This window comes from Mustela nigripes, chromosome 16 (genome assembly GCF_022355385.1).
Source record: "Mustela nigripes isolate SB6536 chromosome 16, MUSNIG.SB6536, whole genome shotgun sequence".
Taxonomy (NCBI): Eukaryota; Metazoa; Chordata; class Mammalia; order Carnivora; family Mustelidae; genus Mustela; species Mustela nigripes.
In genome coordinates, this window is record NC_081572.1 from 19979272 (window position 1) to 19999031 (window position 19760).

Below are 19760 nucleotides of genomic sequence, written 5' to 3' on the forward strand. Positions count from 1 at the left end.
CCCAGGTGCTGTTAGGTGAGGGTTAGAACCTCGTTCTGTTCCCTGGGGAGTTTCTGAACCCATGCTTTTCTCCCAAAGCCTCTGTTCTCTTCTCTCAGGAAGGTGTGGAAAGTTCCTCTTGATAAGCAAGCCCAGACAACTGCTTTTGGTCCAAAAAGCAGCCCCTGAGAAAAGAGAACACAACGGCTTGGATTTATAGAAGGAGGAAAAAAGTTAAAATAAGGAAGAGGGGGGGAAAAAACCTACACAAATTAATATACAAAAAAATAATAATAATCCTACAACTCAGGGAACCGTCTGGTCTCCACATGCTGCCACCTGCCCCTTCCCGCCCGCCCCCCCGCTCTGGCCATGCCCTCACTCCCCCACTCAGGCCCTGTGACAGTGGCAGAGCTGAAAAGATAAGCCTTCTCTCCCCCAGCCCACAGGCCTGGCACAAGGCTGGGTTATGGAAGAGGATTTCCAACAGAGAGACTCTTTGTCCTGTCCCTGCTTCTCCCTGCCCCCAACTCTGTCCCAATAGTTGTGATTCTTGTGAATAAGGGAAAAAAAAAAAAAAAAAAAAAAAAAAAACCAAACCAGAGACCAGAGGGGCAGCAGGAGATGCCAAGGTGATCACTGGGACATGGCAGTGTTTCTCCCTGGCCGTTCCCCTCTCCCTTCACGCTGAAGCCCCTGCGAACAGATTAAGTCAGCCAGGGAGGAGACTGTTTCTTTTGTGTCTCCTATCCACAAGGATGGGAAAGTTCTTCCTATGTCTGGATGCCTGCCCTCCTCGATAGGCATTAGTTTTTGGCATTTTGTATCGCCTCCCCTTCACAGCCGACCCCAGCATTGTGCCCTCCCACCTTCTTCACAGATGGACCCGATCCAGAAAGCTGTCATCAGCCACACGTTTGGGGTCCCCTCCCCTCTGAAGAAGAAGCTCTTCATTTCCTGTAACATCTGTCACCTGAGGTTCAACTCATCGGTGAGAGGGAGTAGTGGAAACAGGCTGGGGAGGGGACTGGGCAGGGAGAGGCCTGGACACTGGGGTGCCAGAGACTTTTCTGGCAAAGGGACAGGGATCCATGTTTCCGTCCCTGGGACGGAACAAGTCCCAGAAGACATGCTCCCAGTCCCTCACCCATCCTGTCCTCTCCTTTCTCCAAATTCCTCTGCCTTATCTCTAATGGCCCTGGAGTCTCCATTTCCCTCCGCTTTGCTTCTCTCCTGTGTTCTGGATCCTTCTGCGAGAGAAAAGACTGCCTTTTCCTGCTCTGGGTCCCAAGAGCTCCTATCAGTTCCTGGTCTGGAGCTGAGCTCTTAAAGCACAGGAGAATTGATGTGTTGAATATGTCCATTCCCATCATCTTAATTAGTTCTCCTGATACTTCGTGAGATGGAGAGAAGTGCTATTATCATCCCCACTTTCCACGTAAAGAAACAACCTCAGAGAGGTTAAGTGACTTGCCTGAGGCCACACAGCTAGTGAGTAGCAGAGCTGGGATTTGAACCCAGGCCTAGCTGACCCCAAGGCCCACATACTTTTTACTACAGCCTACCCCCAGATGGTGGAGAAGCCTCATCCTGGCCTCCCAGGGAATATTTACCTTCTGTCTGGATGATTCTGGGTCTTGGGAGATCTGCTCTGGTGAAAGGGTCTAGGGAGGGGCCATAGGGGCCCGTCTTTCCTACACTTGGGAGCAATAAGCAGGGACCCCTGGTTGAAGGAGGAAGGACACCAACAGGCCAGATTCAGGGGCTCCCTCCAGGTTTTTGGGTTAGATGAGTCTTGCAAGAGATCGACAGAAAGACTTCACTCTGAGGGAGGCACCATGTCTTCTCCATGCTGGGCCCCTGGCAAAGAGCAAATGCTCAAAAATGATTTGCTGGAAAAAAATGAACATAGGGATGAATTTTCAGGGTGTACATACCCCAAGTATGAGAACTGCTCAATTTTCTCCATTTGTGCATTTATGAACTTGGTAACTAACATCTGTTGAGCACCTGCTGTATGTACTAGGCCCTTGTCATTCGTGTGCTGCTTATTTTTATTTTTTTTTTCATTTTTAAAAAAGATTTTATTTATTTATTTGAGAGAGAGAGAGAGCAGGGGGAGGGGCAGAGGGAGGAAGGACCTCAAGCAGACTCTAGGCTGAGCCTGGAGCCCAACCCTGAGTTCATGACCTGAGCCCAAATCAGGAGTCAGCTGCTTAACCTGCTGAGCCACCCAGGTGCCTTTCATGTTCTTTTTAATTCCCACAACCCTGTGAGGTCAGTATTGTCACAAAGTTTACGAGTCAGCAAACTGAGGCTCAGAGAGGTGAGGCGACTTGCCCAGAGATGCACAGCTAATGAGTGGCTGAGGCAGAATTTGAAGCCAGAGGCTGTTTGCGTGGGGGCTCAGGTATGAGAAGGAATTCTGTAAACCTCAGGGCCACACGCATGCTATGATGACAAGGACTGCCCTCTTGTCTGGCTGGGGCCCTGCCCCCTCTGACCCGCCCCCTGCTCAGTGCCAGCTCATGGAGGGGGGCATGCAGACTCAGCAAATAAATGGTGACCCCAAGCCCTCCACTCCCCAGAACCAAGCTGAAGCACATTACAAAGGCCACAAACACGCCAGAAAACTCAAGGCTGTTGAAGCTGCCAAGAGCAAGCAGAGGCCACAAACCCTGGCCCGGGATGGGGAGCTGGTGTCCCCAACCCCGACTCCAACCAGTGGATCCCCTGGAGAGCCACAGAGTAAAGGTCAGTTCTGAACTCTCTTTTTTTTTTTTTTTTTTAAGATCTTATTTGTTTATTTGACAAAGAGAGACACAGCGAGAGAGGAAACACAAGCAGGGGGAGTGGGAGAGGGAGAAGCAGGCTTCCTGCTGAGCAGTGAGCCTGATGCGGGATTCGATCCCTGGGACCCTGGGATCATGACCTGAGCTGAAGACAGATGCTTGATGACTGAGTCACCCAGGCGCCCCCAGTCCTGAACTCTCCTCCTTCCCCTCCCCACTCCCCAATCCAATTCTGGTTTCTGGTATGGGGTTGGGAGATTTCTGGTTATTATTTTTGCCAAGGTTGGGGTAGCCCATACATACAGAAAAAGGCATACATCACAAGTGTTGTGAGCCTTCCTAGTCTGAATATACTGAGATCAAGAAACAAGGACCTTGCATGGACCCTGCAAGGACCCTGAAGCCCCCCTAGTTGTCCGCCCCCCCCCCCCCCGCCCGCACTCACTGCCTTGTTGTGTTAGCTTCTCAGGACTACCACAGTGAATGACCACACAGTGGGTGACTGAAAAGAACAGACATTTATTTTCTCACCGTTCTGGAGATGAGAAGTTTGAAATCAAGGTGTTGACAGGGTTGGTTCCTTCGTGGGGCCTCAGATGGAGAATCCATCCCATGCTTCTCATCTAGCTTCTGGTGGTTGCTGGCCACTCTGCCTCTGTCTTCACATCACGTTCTCCCCGTGTCTCTGTGTCTTCACATGGTCTTGTTTTGTTTAAATTCAAGTTAGTTAACATACTGCATATTACTGATTTCTAGGTAGAGCTTAGTGATTCATCGTTTGCATAGAGCACCCAGTGCTCATTATATCAGGTCGTCTGCTTAATGCCATCACCTAGTTACCCCATCCCCCACCCCAGCAACCCTGTTGCTGTAAGAGTCTCTTGCGGTTTGTCTCCCTCTCTGTTTTTATCCTATTTTATTTCCAAATGGTCTTCTTATAAGGACACCAGTCATTGGATTAGGACCCACCCCAGTCCACTATGATCTCATCATAACTACTTACATCTGTGAAGACACTGGTTCCACATAAGATCACATTCTGAGGTTTCAGGCAGACGTGAGTCTGGGGGCAACACTAGTCAACTACGTCCATCTCTCCCCTAAGTGATCTTGACTTTTCATGCCATTGATCAGTTGCCCTTGGTTTTGGTGAATCCTGTAGTAAGGAGGTTTGATGCCTGGCCTCTTCAGTGTTGCGTGTAGTGCCCTCTCATGTGACCGTATGACTTTTTTTTTTTTTTTTTTAATCCACTCTCCTATTGTGAACATTTGGATAATTTCCAGTTTTGTCTTTTTTTTTTTAAGATTCTATTTATTTGAGAGAAAGAGAAAGAGCATGAGCGAGGGGTAGGGGCAGAGGGACAGGGAGAAGCAGACTCCCCACTAAGTGTGGAGCAGGATGCGGGGCTCGATCCCAGGACCCTGAGATCATGACCTGAGCTGAAGGCAGATGCTCAACCAGCTGAGCCACTCAGGCATCCTGGATAGTCTCCAGCTTTAAGCTATTATGAATAGTGCTCTATGAATATCGCAGTGCACCTTTTTTGTGACTTCCACTTATTTAATAGTTAGCTAATAACTCTAGGTTAGAGTATCCAGGCTGTGAGGGCTTTCTGAGACCCCTCTGTCCAAATTTATATTTTCAAATGGGAAGTTAAGCCCCAAAGAGGTCCAAGTTGGCCCAGTGAGTTAGTGAGAGAGTGGAGTCTGGATTTCACTGCTGCTCATTCCTACATCAGGGACCCTTCCCCTCTGCCATGCCATCCTTAATTTATCACGACTTAAAATCATGGTCTCAAGATGATTCTTAACTGATGCCTTCCATCTCCCCAGCAGTTCCTGAAGCCCCTCCTCCTGGCCCCCAACTCCAGCCACTGCTGACTCCGGACCCCACACCCAGAGAGTCGGCCAACTCAGACCTCTTGGATGCTGCCTCCTCTTCCTCTTCTTCCTCTTGCCTACCCTGCTCCCCAGAGCCTGGGAGAGAGGCACCAGGGCCTGAGCCAGCAGCAGCTGCTGTGGGAAGCGGTGTGAGTGGGGAGAGCAGGAGCGAGAAGGGGCGCCTCTATTGCCCCACGTGCAAGGTGACCGTGAACTCTGCTTCCCAGCTTCAGGCTCATAACACAGGTCAGTGCGCTGGAGTCTAGGGGAAGAGAGTGGCAGGCAGACAGCCCTCCCCAGCAGCAGGCAGGCTGGAGTTTCTGGGCATTTTGCTCAAGGGCTTGGTGACACAGGTGTTGTGTTCAGCTGTGATTGGGTGGACATTCTGGGTCCTCCAGCTGATGTGTGGGGCGGGAGAATTGGGAAGACAAGTCTCGGGCAGCACGAACTGAAGGATCCCTGGGAGGAGGCCGGAAACACCTCCCCCATCTGTCCTTAGGTCAGACCCAGACAGAAGGCAGGAGATGAGAGCAACGGGAAGCCAGGCAGTTCCTCTGCAAGAAGGCCTGGGGGTCGGGGGGTGGCTGGTGGAAACTACGGAAGCTGGGAGGACCTTGCGGAGGTGGGGACGAGAACTCTTGGGGGGCTGAGGTGCAGGGGAGCACTTGCGGAGCAGCCTGCAGGCTTGGCAGGGCAGCAAGACCCACCTAGTTCGGAGGGTTTCTCATGGTCCTTGCAGCCCCTCTTTGGAGCTGATGGGCTGTCTTCCCTCCTCCCTCAGGAGCCAAGCACCGGTGGATGGTGGAAGGTCAACGAGGCGCTCCCCGAAGGGGCCGAGGCCGCCCAGTGCCCCGGGGAGCTGGACACAAGGCCAAGAGAGTGGCAGGGGGACAGGGGGGCCGACAGGGGCCCAGCCCCCCTTTTCACTGTGCTCTGTGTCAGCTCCAGGTCAATTCAGAGACCCAACTCAAGCAGGTGGGAGAAGAGAGGCCGACTGGGGCTGGGGCTGGAGCAGGGCTGAGGGGGTGGGACTGGTGCTGGGTGCGGGGGGAGGGAGCCAGCAGAGGAAGAGGAGCTCAGGACTGGAGGGACAGTGGGATCCTGGAGGGCAAAGGCCAAATCCCACCTCCCCTTCCCAGGGTGACATTCCATAAACGTATGTCCCACATGTGGCTCATGGGTGGAGGATTAGCTTGTTGAGGATGATTGGGTAGTGGGCGGGGGAGGGTTTCTTGGTCTTTCTCATCCTGTCGCCAGTCTGTCTGTCTGTCCGTTAGCACCTGAGCAGCAGGAGGCACAAAGACCGCCTGGCTGGGAAGCCCCCCAAGCCGTCCAGCCAGCACAGCAAGCTGCAGAAACATGCAGCGCTGGCTGTGAGTATCCTCAAGGTATCTGTCTTCAGGCAACAGGGCTGGGCCCCGGGCCTGCAGGGAGAGGGTGGGCCAGAAGGGCAAGCTGGGGACTGGGGGAGGGGGGCAGGAAGGAAGCCCCCCCCTCACACCCCCTCCAAGGCTGCCTGGGGTGAGGGAGAGCTGGGCTGGGGTTCCCGGCCACCTTGGGATCTGCCTGAGGAATTTCCGGCGAGGTGGGCCGAGACAGTAATCTCAGGGTCAAGAGCGAGGGTTGGGTGTGCATCTCCTAGAGACCGTCTCTGCCCCCACCCCCACCCCCCCCCACAGCACTCCTTCCTCTGGGCAGGAAGACAGGTGGTAGAGAAAGCCCTTTGGAATGAGTGTTTGGGGGTGGGAAGGGAGGACTTAGGTTTGGAACCCTAAAAGGCACGTCTTTCCTGCAGCAGAAAGCCCAAGGATGGCACCCCGGGAGGGGTGGGATTTTCCTGGGTCAGACTGTGTCCATTCCTCTCTCTCCTCTCTGCAGTCAAAACTGGCCTTGCAGAAGCAACTCACCAAGACACTGGCGGCTCGCTTCCTGCCCAGCCCAATCCCCGCCGCGGCTGCTGCCATCTGTGCCCTGCCGGGGCCCCTGGCCCTCCGGCCTGCCCCTGCAGCAGCTACCACCCTCTTTCCAGCTCCCATCCTGGGCCCAGCTCTGTTTCGTACCCCGGCAGGAGCCGTCCGCCCTGCCACAGGGCCCATCGTCTTCGCCCCCTACTAGGCTTCCTGGGGGAGCCTGGGCCCATTTTCCAGCAGTTGCTGTCCCTGCCTCCTCTTCCTGAGATGCCGGTTTCCTCCATTCCCCAGGAGATTGCCTTTTACAGCTGAGGGCTTCCTGTCCAATCTGAGAAGAGCTGGGCTAGTTTCAAGGGTACCTGCCCTTTACTCAGTTTGGATTAGGGAGTCCACTACTACCCTCCTGGCCCAAGGACCTTCCGTCCCCACGCTCCTTTTCCCAGCCTTCTCAGACTAGTGCTGGCTTCCCCTGCATTGCCCAGCCTCATTAATGGGGAGCAAACTGAGAAATCCCAAATATCTATGCAAAATCCTAGCCCCAGCCCCATGGTGCTCTCGTCTCCCCGACTCAAGACCTATACCCCCAGGGCCAGAGGCCCCAGGAATCTTAACTTTGAGCCTGGGGACAAGCCTGCGGGGGAGGCCGTCTCTTCACTGGATTCTCCAGGGAATCACTGGAAGTGACACACAGGGTCTCAAGCTGGAGAGGGTTCAAGGCCATCTGGACAAGGTGACCCTGGGGGAGTGGAAGAAGACTGTGGAGGAGAAAGGGAGCAGTGACGAGTGGGGGGCAAAGTCAAGATGAGGCTGGGGCTGAAAGCTTTTGGGGTTCCTCTGCTCTGACAAGATGTGGCTAGGAGAGGGGTAGGTGAGGGTGATTTTCTGGCAGGGCCCAGTTTTAACAGAGGTGATCAACCCCACACAAGCTCTCTCCTCAGCCTTTCATCGGTTCCTTATGAACCCCAGCTGGGTGGTGGGAGCACTGGGTCTCAGACTCCGGACCCAGCAAACACAACCCCTCCCACCTCAAGGCTCCCAAAGAGCCTTCCCCTCTAGCTCCTCACCCCAAACTGGTCCCTAACAATAAATCCAGCTTCCCCTCCTTCCAGCCAGCACCCAGCCCCCTCACTGTGAAGCTGAGCGTTGGGATCCAGGATGACATACTCTCAAGAACCATTTTCGTGCTGTCAAAGTCAATGTCACAACCTCCATCCCACCCCCAGCTCTGCTCCTTCACCCCACAATATGGGACTTTACCAGTCTCCACCTGTTATCTGTTCTTTTTTTTTTTTTTTTTTTAGATGTTTCCAATGGGAGGACAAGAAGGGGGGAGGGGAGGGAAACTTTTTGATAACAGTTGTGATTTTATTGTGTCCAATGCATCAATAAATGAATTCAAGCCTGAGCCTGTATATGCCCTACCTCAACTCACCCAGCCTTGGGCGGGCTGCCCTACTCACCTCTCCCATCTTGGGGAGAAGGGGCATGTACTAGAGGTCACTGGCTCCCGTGTCTCAGCTCTGCTGGGTGTGCACACAAGGAGCATGACGTGGACATGGGAAGTTGTGGGTGACAAGTGTAACCACCCTTCCGAGTCCCAACAGATCTGTCAGCTCCTGAGAAGCTGCTACTGGTTTGCCTTGTTCTGTTCAGGCATCTGAGGTAAGGAGGGGCTGGTGGAGCACCTTGTCCAATCTTCACCATGGCAGCAGGCAGAAAAACACAAGTAATTTATAAATACAAGTCCAGCTCTGAGCTGAAAACAACCACAGGAAGGGGTGAAGATCAGGCCCCACCGGTGTGAGGTCCGCGGACTGGACACTGGATAGCCACTGCACTCCTGCCCCCTGGTGGTTGGGGGGAGCAGTGTCTCAGCCTCCAGGGCCAGGAGGCATAGCACCTTGAAGAGAGAGAAGCCAAGGGCACAGTAAGAGCCAGCCCCAAGCCACAGGCATGATAAAATCTGAGGGCTGGAGAGGATCCAGAAGATCATCTAAGCAACTCCCATCACCTTACAGATGAGAAAACTGAAACCCAGAGAGGGGAAAGTCCTTGCAGGCTTCCAAAGCCAGCTGGTGAAGCCCAGCCATCACTCCATCCCATCTCAGCCAACAGGGGCCATGAGCTCCCTGAGCAGGAAGAGGAAGCAAAACAACTTGGGTGGGGGGGGTGGGGGAGAGTGAAAGCAGAAAATTACACCTCCCAGGAAGCTGGCTTCTTCCAGCCAGGGAGAGGACAGTCAGAGCTGGACTCCAGCAGGCACACGCATGCACGCGTGCACACATCTACACACACACACACGCCTTTCTCCAGAGTCCAGGCTGGTGCCGTAAGTGTGAGTGTGTGCGCATGTGTGTGTGCCTGTCCCTAGCAGGAAACCCACAGGTGAGGGGACCCCATAACTGGAACCAGAGCCTGGACTGGGCACTTCTGCATGGCAGCTCTGCTTCCCACTCAGGGCACGTGGTAGGGGACACTGACCCACAACTGCCCCAGGTCACAGCAGCACAGGGATATGAATGCTGGACAGGAGGGGGCTTGTGGGGGCGGGGGGGGGGGACTAGCCTAGATTATCTGCACTTCCCCGAGCTGAGAGGGAGCGAAAGTGACCTGAGCCTGGGACAGCCCAGCTGCCTGGCCTGGGAAGGATAGCTTTGCCTAACCCCACCCCTGGACACATCTTCCAGAGTCCCAGCAACTGGAATGAGGCTGGGAGGGTGGAGAAGGGAGGGCGGCTCTTCAGCCATCCAAGGAGCCGCTGCCCTTGTTCTTGCGGCTGAGGGGAAAAGCAGACTTGCTCTGGGGCTGGGTCATCTTGCTGGCCAGGTAGACGAAGGGCTCCAGCAGGGAGCGGCGGTCGGCCACAGACACCTCCCACAGCTTCACCTTCTCGGACTTGGCCCAGTGCTGAGCCACATCTGGGTCGACACGCCGCTGCTCCTGCAGGTCACACTTGTTGCCCAGGACCACGATGGTGACCTTGGGAAGATGGACAGAGTAGAGACCTGAGGTTGTACCGTGGACCTCAGGCGTGGGTGTGACGGCAGACATCTACCTAGGAGTCCTAAGACGAGCAAAAGTCTCACTGGCTAATGTTTCACCTCTTCCTAGATCAGAAACAATGACTAGAGAGAGGGAGATGGTTGCTTTGTCTTCTCCTTCCTCCACTGAAATTCTGGCCTCATTTATCCTCCCTCCAGGAGTTCCCCTACAAGCCCTCTATCTCCTATGTCTGCCCAATTACAAGCAATCACTCTGTCTGTCTAAACACCTGGTAAGGGAGCATCCCCCAAATTCCTACAGCTTATAGGGGGATTCGGGAACAGAAGGGCCTTCACAGCTGAGAGCAAGGAAGCATCTTCAAGAAAGATTAGTGGGGGCTTCTAGGGTTAGGTCAGGAATCCCCGAAACTAAAGGAAAGCCTCTCTGGTCAAGTTGCCTCAGCACATGGCTGCCTCCAGGGGGAAGACTGCCTCCTGTGGCCTCCATCCATCCCCGCTCTGGCTCCCACTCCACCTCCTGGGATATGAGTGAAAATCAGAGCCATGCCAAGCTCCCCAAAGCCAGCCCAGGGTCCACTCCTGCTCATCACCAGTGTCCCCCACCCCTGTACATACCTCCTTCTTGTCCTTGGATTTGTCGATCTCCTTCTTGAGCAGCTCCACACGCTGAAAGGACTCTCGGCTGTCCGTGCTGTAGACCAGGACATAGCCGTCAGTGCAGGAGAAGCAGTGCCGGGGCAGCTCAGCCCCATCTCGGAGCCCCCGGGTGTCATAGAAACGCACCTGCTCCCTCACACCCCGGTCGGTCTCAATGGAGCCCACGTAGATGTCTTCCTGGGTCTCAATCATCTCAGAACCTGGGATAATATGAAGAGAAAAGTTGTTTGTAGAGAGAAGGCAGATGGAAAATATGAGGGACTGAGTATATCCTAATGAGCTTAACCAGCCCGAGAGAGAAGGAGATGTGGGGTCCAGGAGAGAGAGCCAGGGATGGACAGTCCAGCAGGACTGGATGACTTGGTGGTGGGGGGGGGGGGAGCAGGAAACAGACATTAACCTCATGCTTATCCTATGCTAAGCAAAAGTGTGACTTGAGAACTTTTCCTTCCTGTCTCAAGTATTGGGTTTCCTCTCTTTGGATTTCAATATGTTAGGGTTGGGGTCATTATGCAGATTTTACTCTGCGGGGTGTAATAACCACTACCAGCAGCTTTTAGCCTTTTCGTGTTGTGATCAAATCCTACTTATTCTTCAACTTGTTCCACCATTCCCCCACCCCCAACACTCACCTACTACATGGTTCCCATACAGAAGCTGCTCCAGGATTGAAGTTTTGCCCACAGATGCCTGGCCACACACGACTACCTTGCAGCTCTTCCCCATGCTTAGCCTTCAACCTTGAAAAGCAGAAGCATACTTGGTGAGGTGGGATGAAAACAGGGCAGATCTCCCGTAATCGAGAGCCCATGATCTGCACAGAATACACGGCCTCAGGGGTTGAGTAACGTCTGTCCCCTCCTAGGGTCAGGGTGTACTGGAATGATATGTCTATGTCCACTAATGGACAGTGAGCTATAATTTATTCATCTTTGTTATAAGCAGTACAGGGCCAGTAACTGGCTCAGGGCAGGCTGTCGGTAAATGTTGCCATAAAGGGAGAAGAGTCTCCGGTTTAAAGGAGCCACTGCCCAGGCTCCCTTCTGTGCACAGGATGTGGAAGACCAGTTGCTGAAGGGAGCGCTGGCTCAGTTTCCGATGACTCCATGGAGAAATAAACAGGAATGCCGTTCTGGGTGGATCTGTCTCAAGGCACTCTTCGTAGGGCGAGTGAGCAAATAAGGAGAGTATTTTGCCTTCTTGTATGATTTACCTGGACAGCAACTAATTCTAATTCCCAGTCAAGTCAATGGCTTGAACATCAGACAGGAAAGAAAAGAGTGAAAGAATCTAAGGGAAAAGGCTTTGGAAAGGGGAAAATATGTGCTGCCCTTGGACTGACAAAGCAGTATGAGGAGGCTCAGACGCAGAAACCCCTTCTCCGAAGAGGTCCCAGGGAGAGATCTCGTCGAAGGCATCCCAAACACAGGCCTCCAAGAAGGAACCCCCGACCAAGACTGCCCTAGAGAACAGATGTGTTCCCGAGAGATGTCCCAAACAGAGACCTGTCAAGTAAAATCCTGATACAGACCCTTCCTCCCGCCTGCGGGGCCCGCAACTAAGGGACACCCCTAAGAGAGACTGCCAGAGGGCTTCTGCCACCGATTTCCCCCCGAGGGAATCGGAGACAGACGCCCGCCACCTAAGGGGGCGCGGACGCAGTGGCCTCCCAGCTCCGTACCTTCCGGAGCCCTCGCAGCACCCCGGCCGGGCCCCCTCCAGACGCGCCGGGACCAGGGGAGGGGCAGCACAGCCGCAAGGACTCCGCTTTTCCTCTGGGGTCCTTCCAGGCTCCGTCCGGCCCCGCCCCCCCCAGCTTCCGTCCGGCGTGACCAATTCCGGCGGCGGCCAGCGGGAGCCGGACACACAGCGCCCCCAGAGGCCGGCGGGGAGAATGACGGGACCTGGGTGGGCTGTGCACCTGAGGGTAGGTTCTAAGGCTCCCTGGAGCGAGGTGCCGGGGTCTCTGATGCCCAGATGTTCTTTCTCTAAAGACTACCATAATGCAGTAAGCTTCTTTTATTCAATCGTTTATTCGCCAGATGTCTTCTGAAGACCTACTCTGTGCCAGGTACAAAACCACATGCTGAGAGAAAAATGGACGAATTAGAAGGTCAGGGTAGGGAGGACCTAGACATCTAAACCAACAGTTACAGTACAGCGCAGTGAGAACTATTACGGAGGTGCTGTGGGAACACAGCAAAGGGCATTTAACTTCAGGGACAGCGGGCATCACGGAAAACTTCCTGGAGGAGGTTATGTCTGTTTTGAGATTTGAAGGGTGTGGAAGGAAAGGGTGGAGGAAACCAGCAAAAGTCATGGCATTTTCTGGAACTACAAGTATTTGGGGTCAAAGTCTATAATCAAAGATTTTGTGTGGTAGGTCAAAGAGTTCAAGCTGTATCCTAACAGCGATGGAAAGCCATTGACAGATTTTATGCCGATGAAGTGGCATGATCGCTTTTTGCTTTTAAGAAAGTCATTGGTAATCGCCTCTTGGCCTTTTGGCTAAAATCAAGTGTAGAAAGTCATTGGTAGGAGAAGAAAAATGGAGGGAGATGAGACTGGGGGCCTGTTAGGAGACTATGGTAGTATTACAAGTTTTAAAAATAAAAGTGATGAGAGCCTGAATTGGGATGGAACAGAGATAGATAGATTGAGAAGACACTGGGTAGGAGAATCACAAGGCTTGGTGACAAATTGGGAGTCAGGAGTAAGAAAGGGGGAGTTTATCATGTCTCCTATCTTTCTAATTTGGTGTCCAGTTGCATGTGAATCCATTTGGCAAGATAAGGAATTCTTTATAAAAAAAGAATCAAGTCTTGCATTTGTTTCTTCTTTTGTTGAAAAGTGGAGAGAGAATGACACGTTCAACTTAAATATATTATGTCTCCAGGGTTTGTGAAACACCCAAGAGACCCAGCAGATAATTGGATATAGAGATCTAGAATTCACAAATGAGAAGTCTAGGTTAGAGATATCAACAGAGTTCAGTGTCATCTACAGCTAAAATTAGGAGAGTAAATGAGTTGGCTTAGATACAAAGAATACAGGAGGAAGATAGTCTAAAAACAGGTTGGCTTCCTGCAATAGATGGTAGACTGTGAGCCACTGGAAGACAGGGCAAGTGGTCTGTGAGTCTGTGCCCTCCCAAACCAGCACAAAATAGGCACTTTGGAGAAGCTAGTGAATGACTGGCTGGCTGAATGACTTCTCTCTTCCCACCCACTGTGCTTTCCCATCCTTCCCTGCCCAGTGGTGAGTGTGGTTTCTGCCCCCTTATAGCTCTGTGATAAGCAGGACCTTGGAAGAAGCCTAAGAATGGCACATCTAGGGAGGAATGGAGGAAAGGAGTCCATCCTTTTTAAATTCACTTGCCCCCTTCTTATTTTAGTTCCTCTTAACTCTAAAATTTTAACCTCAAACTCCCCTAATTTAACCTCAGGAAACTCCAGTTTAATTCAAACCCACAAAAACTATTGGTTTGGGTGAGGGAGGTACTACAAAGGTGATTAAGCTGTGTGCTTGCCCTGTCTGAGTTCCCAGTTCAGATTGCATTCGGCAAGACAAGGGTGCTGAGCAGGGTGTTTCTATAAAGGGTGAGAGTACTGGGGACACTATGGAGCAGGGACCTCACCCTGCGAGCTGCCTTATAAACTCCAGGGCAGGGTCTGAGGCGCCGTGCCACCCTCCCTAGACTTAATGCTGAGATGGCACTCCCAGGCAGTTGACATGAAAGCAGCCTCATAAAAGGGTCAGCGTCATTAGGGTGATGAACCAGTTGTTGCTTGGAGATCCAGAGGGGATGAAAGGCGCGGGGTGAAGACGCCCTGCGTTCCCCTGGCTTGGTTGGGCAGGGCTTCCAAGGGCCGATGAAAGCTGAGGGACCTGGGCTCAAAGTGTGTCTTCTTGCCTTTCCTGGAAGGAAGCTGTGGACACACTCCGGAGTCCTGGGTCATCGAGTCCTCAACCCAACTTAGACTCTCCTGCACCTTACGGGAGACGCTCTACGATCGCAAGTTGCTATGGCAACGAAGCTTTCAGCATACTGAGGACAACTCAGGCCTAGAGAGGCATCACCCTCCTTATCCCCCCCACTTCCGACCCACGGATAAAGTGGCGCCCCCTACGCACAGGAACGGTCCCTGGGTCCCCGCCCCAGCGCGGAGACCACCGTGGACCTCCGGGGGCGGGAGGCCGCTCTGGCCCCAAGCAGAACCTCTCGCTGGTAGACGGGCCCGAGGGGGCCTCTCTGGGCGCAGCGCTGCTGAGCTGCTCGATGCTCCAGCCGGAAGTGCTCTTCACCGCCTGCCTCCCACCCGCCTCTCTGGTCCCGGCGGTAAGATGGCGGCTGCCGCGGAGTGCGATGTGGTAATGGCGGCGACCGAGCCAGAGCTGCACGACGACGAGGAAGCGAAGAGGTAACCGGGTAGCGGGGGAGTGGAAGGAGCGAGCTTCAGCTCCATGACCCCGGGAAACCCGTCCCTGCCATGATGCGACCCGTGTTGAGGCGATGCCCCGCCCTCCGCGACCCGACCCCCCCCCCCCTTTGAGATAAGTCGGGATAGACCCCCTGAACGGGGGCTCCCGGAGGTCGGCTCTCCCCTCCTGCTTCCGCCTGGTTGGGGAGCGGAGGTACAGCCTTGTTCTCCAGCCAGGAGGAACGTCGCCTTTATTGTAGAGACCGGGTCTTTTAGGGGAATCTCAGAGGTCTGTTGTGGGGTGGGGGACGCGGCGACGATGACGACTTCCTTACATCGCCCCCCAGCCCCCCTTCTCTTGTTAACTTCTGTGCATTGTTGTCTGCCAGCACTTTGCATCTTCAAAGCCCTTGTTCTCTTCGCCTCCTGTTCTCACCCCCACTGCTCAGTAATGTACCCCAGCGACCACTAGGCTGGGTCCGAGTGTGTCTCCATTATTGACCTGGTGTCCCTTCCCCGTACCCCGGAAGTCGGAGATGAGGGAGAAAGAAGGAAGAAGAGTGAGGGCCTTCTCTCGTGCTCTGCACGTCAAACTCCTGCCTCTCCGTCCTTCCGGGGGAAGATCCTCATTCTTCCCAGGGCTGTGCTTAAGTTAAACAGCAAAAGACGAAGGCAACGGTTTGGACCCTGTTCGCACTGCTGGGCAGCCGCAGTGGCTCGAGATTGCCAGTCTGGACTAGCCAAGGGAGCTGCTGAGTGAGTGGTTTTCGAGAACACTCTGGATTCTGGCTACAGCTAAGGCAGGCTGTTGGAAGTGCGTTGGGACACGATTGTGGGTAGTTATACTTGTCCTAATCCTGAAGAATTAAGGAAAAGGTTCGGAAAGCCCGGAGCCCTTTCCTATCAACTGCAGATTAATTCACTACAAGTCCCTCAGTCTCCTTCCTTCATCTTTCATGTCTTTGTACGAAACCCTGTATGGCTTCAGTCTGGCTTCATGAGATTGGAAACCAGGATTCTTGAGAATTTTTTACTATCCAAGTTAGAAATACAGGAGGTACTCACTATGGCGGAATGAATAGTAACCAAGCTTCAGGGTAGTTTACTGCGCCCTGTGTCCCGAGATCTGTTGAGAACTGAGAGGCTTGACAAAGTGTGAGTAAGCCCCAGGGATAATCAGAGAAGGCAGGATACCAGAGTCTAGTCTGTTCCTAGTTTTGAGTTTTCACATCGCACCTAGTTCTTCTCACGTGTTTCAAATTAAGCATCAGTAAGGAACTACCAAATGGGAAACAACCCCCATCCCAGCCCCCCACAGACAGAGCTTACATTAATTGCAGGAATTTACTTGGTATTATAAAGAGTTCAGTGAGGGTGTTTTTTGTGCTATAAATAGGGACTTGGGCTATATGTAGTAATTTGAAAAAAAAAAAACAAAAAACTTCTCCTACTTAGTATAGATCTTTGTGCCTAATTGGAGTTTTACTTCAAAGTCCTCTATCTAAAGCAGGCCCTTTTTTAAACAAAGAAACAACAGAAGTTATAGTAAATGAACCTGAAGTTGTATTAAGAAATGGAAAATAGGTGATGCTGTAACATGACCACATCACACAATAATACAGTATTTGGTAACAATACAGCAGAATAAGGAGGGGTGTTGACTTAGGTTAACTGCCTTATTTCGTAGAATTTAAGATGTCCTTGAGTGTAAAATACATAGTTGTTTTATCTACCACTGAGGAAAAGTACTGTAAATTTAAATATGAAAAAATATATCTCTGTTAAATAGACTTATACATAATACATATTTATATAGATCTCTTTTAGTTATAATAAGACATAGATATTTATTATATACAACTTAGGTGAGCAAATCAAAAGGAAAATATAGTGAAATAAAAATCACATTTTTACTTCCTGTCATATAAGGCATTCTTAGGAGAGTAAACACTAGGCTCTTGTTAATAAGAAAAAGCCTTGTTTATGTATGCTTTTCCAGTGCTGAAAATTGTGTGATGATGTAGAAGTTCGGGAGGAAGGTGGTTTTACATTTTTCAGGCATCCTGTAATCCTACTTCCCTGCTACCAAGGGAAGTAGCAGGGCATGGGATAGGGACATCCCTTACAGATGCCCTTTAGTCATTTGGCCAAGTTTGTGTCTCTTGTTACAGTCCTGCTACTAGTTCACTTGGGGACACAGGAGATGATGGGTCTCTTGGGTTGTTTTTGTGCAGTCCAACAAGGAGTCCTTCCTTCCTTGCATCTTGGCTCAAGGGCATGCTGCTGCTGCTAAATTGTTACAGTCCCACAGGGGGCAAAGTGAGAAGAGCTTTCAAGACATGGGGACTCACAGTTGCAGCATTTTAAATGGCTAAATGTTTTATTTCATTAGCTTTAGTGTCTCTAGAGAGAAAAGAAATTGACTTTGTTTTTCTTTTTTTTTTTTTTTTGGCTGTCATTCTGACAAAGTTCTTTTCCCCCCATAGCAGCTGAGAGGCTAAAATAAAAGATGTATTAGTTGGCACTCCAAAACAGATCAGGGTTCTGAACATGAAGATTATTTATTTCTCTTTGCCCACCAGAATAGAGAAAGCTACTTGGGGAGCCAGAGAGCTAAATTTCAGAGGTTTTACAATTCAGCTAATTTAATTTAATTTCAGTAAATTTCCAATTTAATTTAATTTCACTTTTCTGGGAAGTTGCTGACTGCTTTATCTGATAAATGAATTCCTGTTTCCAGTGAAGGCTCTCTGGTCACATTTCCTGGGCTAGGGAGGTGTCTGTAGGTAGTCTTTATTATGGTAAAATCGAAGGATTTTAAGTTGCTCATCAATAGAGGAAACACTTCTGTGTCTCAGCATGTACCCAGCGTGACTGGATAATAGGGTCTAAAGGAACCAATGGAAGCTGTAGATTTAGGAAATAGAACATACTTATCGGATTCCTTGATCTGATTATCTCTGTGTCTCTTTTCATGGTGGACTCAAGCAAGAACATTAGGTCCTTTCTCAGTATCCAGGTATCTAAACTCTGTATAGAGTTTGTCTTTTATTTCTCTCTTCATGTTGGTGGTGGGAAGCACTGAACCCTGAACCCAGGGTCTTCTGCAGTTGCTTTTTATTTACTACAGCTTCCTTGGACATTTTGGAGCTCATGGCCATAACTGAAGAGCTTGTTGGGGATGCCTTCCTCAGCTCTTCTTCCTGTTTTAAATTCTTAGGGATTTGTCTCTCTAAATCTTCTCTTGAAGTTCCAGGGTAGGCAGCTAAACATTTCAGTAAGCCCACAAGCTGAAGGGGATATTATCTCTGACCTTAAATTCAAATCAGTGAAAACACTGCTTTCACCCTTCATTTTCATTTTGGTATACTTTAAATGTGGGGTCAGAGGTGGAGAAGTGGGAGGTGGGACAAATAAGTCATGGCTAAGGAAAGGATAAAGCTAGAAATACAGAATCCTGAATACCAGGATTGAACTTGATTAATTAATTGAACAAGTGATGTTAACAAGTGGCGAAATTATTAAATCAGTTGATAGAGCATATGACTCTTGTTCTTGTGGTTGTGAGTTCCAGCCCCTCGTTGGGTGCAGAGATTACTTAAACATCTTTTAAAAAGTTGTTAAATGATAACTGGAGTTAAGGTAGAGTACAGAGGAAGAGTCTCTCTGTCCTTGCTGCTTTAATTCAGGTCCGCATACTGACCAGAACCAGAAACCAAATTGAGCCAAGTCAAATGGCAGTTGCTCTAGTGTCTAGTCCATTCCCAACGACCAGAAATCTGATTGGCTTAAAACCCAGGCTTATTGAACATTCTAGCCAATCAGGGATGAGTGTAGTCATTGAAGCTAGTATTTTAAAAGTTTTTAAAAGCTGAGTACTGGGCACTTGCCTTTGGTTTTTTTTTCTCTAGGACTTTAGAAGATTGGAGAACAATGGTCAGCGGCTACCTAGGTGCCTTGGTCTGATGCACAGTCCCTCTGAGAGCCCATTTCTCCCTTACTCCACTAATGTTTGGTCCCTTTTCTTCAGTGCTGAGTGATGTGGAAGTTACTTAGAGGTCGTTCCAGGTATTCTTTTAAACTCTCTGAATTTCAGCAGTAAGAACAGGATTCATTGCACAAGTTATCTCAATGTCTATTCATTTTATTGGACTGAAAATTTTTTTCCTTCTCCATCTAAATCAAAATAGCAGTTCCTGTGTTTTATCCCACCATTGGCAGAGGTGTGAGTGTTTGAGACTTTTGAGAATGAAATATGAAGAGGAGGGGCACCTGGGTGGCTCAGTGGGTTAAAGCCTCTGCCTTTGGCTTGGGTCATGAGCCCAGGGTTCTGGGATCGAGCCCCACATGGCTCTCTGCTCAGCAGGGAGCCTGCTTCCCCCTCTCTCTATGCCTGCCTTTCTGCCTCCTTGTGATCTCTGTCAAATAAATAAATAAAATCTAAAAAAAAGAAAGAAAGAAAGAAAATATGAAGAGGAATATTTGACTTTCAGAGTCTAATTCTGACCCCTAATATTCTGTGTCTCATTTTTGTGGGGAGACCAGATTGTCAGATAAGCAAAGTGTTAACCATCTCTTTTGATTCTATTATTAGGCTTTTGGGGAGGGTATATGAGGCAAGCAACATTTTTCTCTTCTTGGGAGTTTTTGTCCTGCAAGTTCTTCCTCTGACAGTTTGCTCCAAGATAGTCAATCACCTGTTAAAGTAAGGAACCAAGATAACTTTATTTTAGTATTTTTTGTGAGAACTTTAGAAGCCACATACCAGTTGACAATCTAGACTTCCCCACTCTGGTTCCCACTTCCACCCCTCCCTCCCCCCAAAACTCAGAAAGCAGCCTTTTTCTTAATTATAGTTCCTTAGTTCTAGATTTTTGTTGGGTGCTAATGTCCCAGTGAGGGTAGTAGGAGATCTCACAGAATAGGGAACCAAGGGATAGAAAATGGTGGGTTTGGGGGTATGTTATCAAAATAAGACTGACTGTTGCTGAGAGGCCAGGACTTGTGTCCTCAGATTGGCTTCTGAGAAGTTTCTCAGAGCCAGCATTATGGTTGGGTCTCCTCTCCCCTGGAGTAAAGGTTAGGTAGATGCCAGCTTGTGACACCTCCCATTTAAGG

General features: G+C 50.7%; 3 protein-coding genes across 12 annotated transcripts in view; 2 read left to right on the plus strand and 1 right to left on the minus strand.

The window, feature by feature from the left end:
* Positions 1–7854, plus strand: part of LOC132003962 (uncharacterized protein C17orf113) — a 52479-nt gene extending 44625 nt beyond the window's left edge. Inside the window, exons 4-10 of one of the 9 annotated variants that reach the window (XR_009400374.1) lie at positions 860–970; positions 2568–2733; positions 4605–4898; positions 5434–5627; positions 5930–6040; positions 6531–7292; positions 7672–7850. Coding sequence is in view for 8 of the 9 variants with exons in the window: in XM_059379926.1 (XP_059235909.1) it covers positions 860–970; positions 2568–2733; positions 4605–4898; positions 5434–5627; positions 5930–6040; positions 6531–6767 (1113 nt within the window). In the remaining variant the exon portion in view is untranslated. Of the gene's footprint in view, positions 1–859; positions 971–2567; positions 2734–4604; positions 4899–5433; positions 5628–5929; positions 6041–6530 lie in introns of all 9 variants that reach the window. The other 8 variants (XM_059379928.1, XM_059379929.1, XM_059379926.1 and 5 more) reach the window with 8 other exon arrangements.
* A 52-nt stretch (positions 7855–7906) lies between these two features.
* NKIRAS2 (NFKB inhibitor interacting Ras like 2) lies at positions 7907–12042 on the minus strand. The gene is made up of 4 exons (XM_059379931.1): positions 11903–12042; positions 10854–10961; positions 10180–10421; positions 7907–9541 (listed from the first exon to the last, which is right to left on the minus strand). The coding sequence occupies exons 2-4, from the start codon at positions 10945–10947 to the stop codon at positions 9302–9304; spliced, it is 576 nt and encodes a 191-aa protein (XP_059235914.1). The 5' UTR covers positions 10948–10961; positions 11903–12042; the 3' UTR covers positions 7907–9301.
* A 2379-nt stretch (positions 12043–14421) lies between these two features.
* The window catches only part of DNAJC7 (DnaJ heat shock protein family (Hsp40) member C7), a 29072-nt gene continuing 23733 nt past the window's right edge, over positions 14422–19760 (plus strand). Inside the window, exons 1-2 of one of the 2 annotated variants that reach the window (XM_059380115.1) lie at positions 14537–14642; positions 18554–18710. In XM_059380115.1, coding sequence (XP_059236098.1) covers positions 18682–18710 — 29 coding nt within the window. In that variant the 5' untranslated portion in view covers positions 14537–14642; positions 18554–18681. Of the gene's footprint in view, positions 14643–18553; positions 18711–19760 lie in introns of both variants that reach the window. The other variant, XM_059380114.1, reaches the window with a different exon arrangement.

Coding starts and splice junctions, on each gene's coding strand:
- NKIRAS2 (XM_059379931.1), bottom strand. CDS start 10,947: ATGGGGAAGAGCTGCAAGGTAGTCGTGTGTGGCCAGGCATCTGTGGGC. Junction 10,422..10,853: donor GTATGGGAACCATGTAGTAG/GTGAGTGTTGGG, acceptor ATATTATCCCAG/GTTCTGAGATGATTGAGACC. Junction 9,542..10,179: donor AATCCAAGGACAAGAAGGAG/GTATGTACAGGG, acceptor CATCTTCCCAAG/GTCACCATCGTGGTCCTGGG.